Source organism: Lutzomyia longipalpis, chromosome 2, assembly GCF_024334085.1.
Source record: "Lutzomyia longipalpis isolate SR_M1_2022 chromosome 2, ASM2433408v1".
Taxonomy (NCBI): domain Eukaryota; kingdom Metazoa; phylum Arthropoda; class Insecta; order Diptera; family Psychodidae; genus Lutzomyia; species Lutzomyia longipalpis.
Genome location: NC_074708.1, coordinates 39,271,870 through 39,278,754, shown reverse-complemented (window position 1 = coordinate 39,278,754; position 6,885 = coordinate 39,271,870). Strand labels below are relative to the sequence as shown.

The window sequence follows — 6,885 nt, the reverse complement described above, 5'->3', positions numbered from 1 at the left end:
TTCAACAATTTATCTTTAACTTTTTTAAAAAGTAATAAAGAGATGGTCAAATAATTTTGAGCTTCATAAATAATTATTTAAAATTGAAAAAAAATTATCTTTATGATAAAAAAATATTTCCAAAAAAAAATATTCATAATTAGCCATTTAATTTTCTTTTTTAATTGTTTACTTCAAAATATACTAAAACTAAGCTCATGAAAACCACATTTTCTTTATTATTAAAAGAAATTTTTTAATACTAAAACGCTTAACTAATTCTGATAAATTAATTAAATTTTTTTTTAAATAAAATAAAATAAATTATCTTTTCAGAATTAAATAAAAATAACAGTTTAATCAAAAAAGTAAATAAATTTTGGAAAAAAATGCTTCAAGATAAATTATTTTGAAAATCTCTGCTGCATTATTTTTGACATGGATCTGTTACAATTAAAAAAACTAATTTAGCAAAAGAAAATGGAAAAACTAAGTTTAATTAAGTTAAATATTACGCAAAAGAGAAACTGCTCATGTTTATTTAAAAATTTAATGGACTTGAGTAGTTTCTCAAATAAACTCTTCAATTTGCACAAAAGAGTTCTGTTGAGTTTAATCAGATTAATTTTCTTGCACATAAATTCAATTCAAATATCAACATAATTTAATTTTGCAATATTTCTGCAATAAAATTCCCTCAGTTGAATATTAATTCAGTTGAGCAATTAAATTATGTTAATAAAAATTCTTCAAATGGGTGAACGAAAAGTATGTGAAACAATATTCTCATAAAATAGGTAATATTACATTTTTGAGACTTTGAATCCTAGGCTAATGTATGTAATTTTCAATGAAAGCGTGCAGTGACGAGACAATAAAATACCTTGCTATTTTGCTAAAGAAAAAAACCAGAAAAAGAGGAAAAACTGATATACATAAATTGCATGAAGAAAAGCAGATTGCAATGCAAATAGCAAGGCAAAAATACAGCTAGTTGATAAGTAGAAATTGGTGATAGGTGTAATTATGTTTCAATTTCGTTAAATTTAAAATTATAGGTGGTAAGAAAGATGTGGGAGAGAGTAGAGTGTAAGAGAATTGTAAAACCAAAAAACAGGGTGCAAATTAGATTCACCCTCCCTAAATATGAAGCTTCCTTCCTTAAAAAAAACAAATCGGGCATAATTGATGAAAACTCTTCTCAATATGGACATAAAATGTACATTATATAAAGTTAAAAAAAAAATAAACTGTGTCCATGATTAAAAAAAAACTAATATCCGGATTATATCACTAAAATGAATATTTAATAAATAAATTACAAAAAAAAAGATAAATAAATGAAAAAATTCCAAAAAAATATTAACCAAACAGCCACAAAAAATCACACAAAATATAAAGCATTAACTAACTGTTCGTCATACTAAAAAAAAAATAATTAAAATAACATTAATCAAGTATTAAATTAAAACAAGAAAAATGCTACAATAAAAGAAAAATAGTCTGTAAGTAAATATATAAAAATAAAAATATATTATACTGTTATAAGGTTTTTATTCTCCCCACTGTGCCTTAAAATCTAAAACTATCTGTACAATGTTCTTTCAATGTTTTCTTTTTTTTTAATTCTTATATTAATCACAACCATTTCTATATGCTCACTTTGAAAGAAAAAAAATTGTAAATTCTTCTACTTCAGCCCAGCGTAGACACCATTGCGTGATGTTCTGCGGCCTTTTCCTGGAAAACCCCGCGCATAAGGTGGTTTGGCGTTTGTTGTTACATAGTAAATTCCTCTGGCTCTGCAAAAGAAAATTTAAAATGGAAAATGCAAATGTTGAGAAAAAAATATTAAAATGAATTTTAAAAGAATTGCCAATTAGTGACAAAATTAATAAAACTACTTTATTCATTTTTTTTTAATTACTAGATAAGTTCTATGGTTAGAAATAATGAGTTGATTTATGGCTAATTTTATTCCAAGAACTTTTGCAATTTCTTAACTAATTTTAGTTAGAATTTTGTTGGATTGGAAGTTCTTTGGGAAGAATTTATTTAAATATATATTTCTTTTGATTTTTTATTTCTTCTGAATTACAAGAAGTAGCTTTAAAGACAAAGAATAAAATTGAGTGCCAAACATAAAAGCTCTATGATTCGCTCAAGCCCGTCAAGTAGTTCTCTTTTTCTGTTAAGTTTTGTGAAGCTATGATTCGATTATGAATAAAATTGATTAAAGAATCAGTTTTGGAAAAAAAAATCCAAAAATTTTGGTTGAAAATTTATTATCTAGACTTCATCAGATGTCAGATTTCAAAGTTAAAACTCGAATTAAAATCCTCCAAACTAATCTCTGTGAACCATCTATAAATTATGTTGTCTGTAAACAAATCAGCATGCATCAATGCTGCAATATTTTCAACGCATGATATTGCGTAAAAATCAATTAAAGATCATTAAGGTATCTTGCTCTTGCTGTGAAATTTATTTCTCTGACGCGAAAACTCAAGGTTTCTCCTAATACTTTGTCACTCGACGATCATTCCTCAATCATTTCACTCGTTATTTAATTCCTCACGTTTGATGCATTAAATTTTAAGCCTATTTATTCGTGATTGGTGCAAATGTTGTAAAAACAAGTCAGCGAAACATTAACGCACATTGCTTGAAGCGAGATTGAGCGATAAATTTACACGTTATTAATTTAAATTAGTGCCTTGTTGTGAGTTTTATTCCACCAAAGAATGCACTTCCGACAATTTTATTATTATTATTTTGCCAGTTATCTCGGGTGAGAGGAGCTTTTAGAGAGCTTTTATTGTAGGTATGTGCAAACACTTACTCATGACTGACATGTTCACCCATTAGAACAAATTCAGAATCCTTCGGTTCGCACCATCCTAGCAGGTAACTTAAGAGGTTTGGACAAGGACCAGCGTAGAATCCTTTGGGACTGTTGATGGATTCAATAAAATATGGGGTGACTTTGGTGTGATCACACGCCAGGGTGTCTAAAATTCAATTTTAAGAAATTAAAATAAAACGAATTTAAGAGCATTTTTTGAGTGATCCTACCGAATATACTAGTCGTTGCACATCCTGGCTGACTGGTACCGCCATTCACGTAGAAATCCGCATGCCCACTTGGGCTCCATTGCCCCAAAATTCCCGCCCCTGTGTGTATAACATCGACAAAATGGGCATCCGTTTGATCGAGATCACGGCTATTATTTGCACCAGCATAGAAGAAAATTGTGGGATCGAGGCCTGTGATCCTCCCCAGTTTACCCTCTTCCGGTGTGAGGTAATTCGCAACGAGCCCAGCAAAGTGAGCACCCACACTGTAGCCAATTAAGTGCAGATCATCTGGCTTTACGCCGCGTGGCTGATTCGCCAGGTACTTAACAAGTTGCGCAATACAGAGACTTCCGAAGCGTGGCGACCACTCCATCTGACTCAAGCATGGCTCTCGTGCAGCTGCACTGTAGTCCACAATGATTATATTGTACTCCCCGAGAGTAAAATAGGCCTTCCGGATGTCCGGACTTGGGGAAAAATTCCTTCCACCCCCAAAGCCATGAATGACAATCTTCGTGGGATGTTTGGGGTTGAAGTGGGTGTAATAGAAGGCCTCAGGGTCGAGAACATTCAATTTCTCCGGCGCATCTTGCGTTCGTCGTGTGTAGAGGTAGAAGTTGATTTTGGGATGTGGACACCGATAGGGCTTTTCCAAGCACGATGAACTTTTGAAGAGATCCTGTGTCTTATTTTCTTCTCCTGCTGCCACTGTTTGTTTTTTTGTAAAATAAATTAAATTTAACAATTTTTTATGCATAGTTTTGTATCTGGGGAAGATTGTAAATTAAGATTAGTCTCGCATCTCAAATTAAATCATGATTTTCATGCTTGAGTCGCGAATTATAGCGCATAATTATGTTTAATGGTTTTTGCATGAATTCACGAAGTTGGCATTATGTAATTTTCTTAAAGTGAAGAGTTTTAGGGGTAAGATCTAAAAGATAAAAAATTAATTTATTATAAAAGCTCTTAAAAGCTTTTAAGATTAATTAAAATGATTTTATCTACTGAAAAATTGATGATTTAATCTTAAAGAAAGCTGTTACTCAATTTTATCTTTATCTCAATGTTTAGTTCAGGATCAATGCAGTAAAATAAAATAATTCAGACTAAAATGGGATGAATAGGAGCACTAAATACGATTTAAAAAAGAAATTCAAAGAAAATCTTTAATTCTTTTTAAAGAAATCTCTATTTAAAGAGCTTTCGAGCAATAGTTGATCAAACACAAAGTTTTATTTTATACATAAATCAATAAAACGACTAGTATTTTCTTAAAGTATTCAAATAAATTTAAGCAATAGAATAATTTCTAATTTCTAACAATAAATTATTGTCAATCAAGAGCTTTTCAATTAAATTTTGTGAACAATGGGCTTGATTCAGCGACCAAGAAACCCTTGAAATCTTTGAATTTTGTACTGAAATTTCAAGATTTCAAGCGAATTTCAAGGGTTTCTTGGTCGCTGAATAAGTCCCAATGATTTATTCTTAAAAAAATATAAATTATTCATGATTTAAATTTATATGAAAGCTTTAAGGAAAAATTAATCAGTTTATTGATTTTAATTATATTTTGTGTTTGAATAGAATAGAATAAAATTTTTATTTTGCCCTTTGCAAACTAGTGCTTAGGACATTTTGTGTTTGATCAGCTATTGATCAGGAGCTTTCTATGCAAAAGCTAAGTCTGAAAAAACTACATAATTCTATTGATTTCTACGTCTGTAAAAGTTTCTTTGAATTTAGGAAAGTTAGTAATTTATTAAATACAGGACTTTCTTGTAGAATTGATTCCTTAAATTTTAATCTTCATGCCATATTAGAGCTTTCAGATTAAAAGCTTTTTAACAAATTTTCTTAATTTTTTTCATCGAGAAAAAGCTCCAATATAGATAAAAAAATTGAAAGGAAAATAAACAATGTAATACTGCGTAGACCACTGTACTGTAATGTGAGCTTTTATGTATATTAGCTGATCAGCTTTCGTCTTATATGTATCATATTGAAAATTTAATACGCATAAAATCACATTGAAATTTCACTTTTATACATCATCAATTTTGCATATTTCAATTTCTTTTATCACTCTCCGCGATGGCATTTCACCCAGATACATGTATATGTATGCATGCTAATTTGTACGCATAAACACAATAATAATGAAGATATTTTCATGCATTGGGCAAAGAGAAGCTTCGCGTAACCGCTAAAAAGTCTTCACTTGTAATGCCTTTTCGGGCTTGCTAATGTTCCGTTTAGTTGAAGAATTAATTGGACAATTTGTGTGACTATCACATTGCCAGCAGACCATAAAACCCATTGATCGCGGAGAAAAGGTGCGTTGGTGCTCTGTGCGGAGAATATATATTGCAGCAAGTTGCAGGCAAATTACTTAACAATAATGTCTCTTGTCTATGGTCATGATGTCTGTCTATGCAGGAGGAGTCGTTACACTTTGAGACGCTATGTACGTTGTTAGTGATATCTGTATGCATATATGAAAGGTGTGCAGTGAAAGTTTCCCCAGTACACTGATATTTATTAAGTTCTTGCACTGAGAAAATTATTTCACTCCTCAATTTATCTTTTAGTCGCCAAAGGCGAAAGGTTTTGTGCGATGGAGGGAATTTATTTTTTGTTGTTGAATTATTTAACAATCACTTACAGTGAGCACAGAGCAGAAGAAGAGCAACTATCACTGGTAATCCATTCAGGAGATTGTGCATTTTATCACTCGCGGAAAACTTGCTGGAAATGTGTGTCGATCACCGTAAGTTTGCACGGGGAATTAACATTATTTTGCTGTTGGAGCTTTTTTTTCGTGTGTGCTTGCGCGCGCGATCTTCGATGCTTTTTCACCTGCGAAGAGTTTGTGGAACACTGAAGCACTGAAGTGGTGGTGCTCAAACCCCAACAGAGAAGAAGTCTTCGACCGTAGAGTCGGCCTTCGGTGGAATGCTACACACACGGTGTTGGGGCAACCGTCGAGGCGTCGTCGCTGGTTGAAAGAGAGAGTGTCCCCACTTCGAGCACAGGGCATTCCCCTATAAGCCCCAAGTGTGCGAATAATCATCGTGATCTTCATAAAATCATCACATTTTGGGTCTTTTGACACACCCTGCAAGATTTTGGCAAAAAAAGGAAAATAAGTCTCCGCAACAGCTTCCAAAGATGAGTGGCCCAAGTTTTTTTTTCTTCAGCAGCGTGCCATTCTGTGATGGATGATTGTCGAGAAAGTCTCAAGATCACACCGCAGACAGAGAGATCCACACTCTCCAAAAATTGATTTATTGAGGTTTTTGGGGAGACCACAATTGACCGATGTTTACTCACTAAACCATGCAAGCAAAACAAGTAAAACAACTTAGCATAATTTCTCATATCAATTAAATAGTAAAAAAGAAACAATTTCCCTTACTGGCCCAGTGCAATTGTGACATAGTTATGCTAATCACGCATAGTAAAATGAAATATTTAATTTTCCATGTTCGTGGGCACTTTCAAAATAAAGTGAAAAAAAGAAGCAATAAAAATCCCCGCCTTCGCATTTTTCGTAGCCCCATCATTGAGACGAGGAAGTAGGAATGAACATTGCAATTATAAGCACACTGCTGCATTTACCGTGACGTGTGTGAATTTCAGTTCACTTTCGAGCTCCTTTTACCATCCACCTCAGAGTATACCCATCAACTCGTCTTGTTTTTGTGCAGGTGGGGGCTGTATTGTAATCGATCGAATGTCTGGAAGATATTAATTTAGATTTATTTTTTAATAAATTAGTATTGACCGAAAAATGCTTTTTTATGTCTAATTGACTTACCTGCT

General features: G+C 32.4%; 1 protein-coding gene across 1 annotated transcript; it reads right to left on the bottom strand.

Annotated features, from left to right (window-relative positions):
- Window positions 1–1,516: 1,516 nt before the first annotated feature.
- LOC129791359 (inactive pancreatic lipase-related protein 1) lies at window positions 1,517–5,983 on the bottom strand. Its single transcript, XM_055829502.1, has 4 exons — window positions 5,726–5,983; window positions 3,055–3,765; window positions 2,822–2,990; window positions 1,517–1,781 (listed from the first exon to the last, which is right to left on the bottom strand). The coding sequence occupies exons 1-4, from the start codon at window positions 5,784–5,786 to the stop codon at window positions 1,670–1,672; spliced, it is 1,053 nt and encodes a 350-aa protein (XP_055685477.1). The 5' UTR covers window positions 5,787–5,983; the 3' UTR covers window positions 1,517–1,669.
- Between the last annotated feature and the right edge of the window lie 902 nt (window positions 5,984–6,885).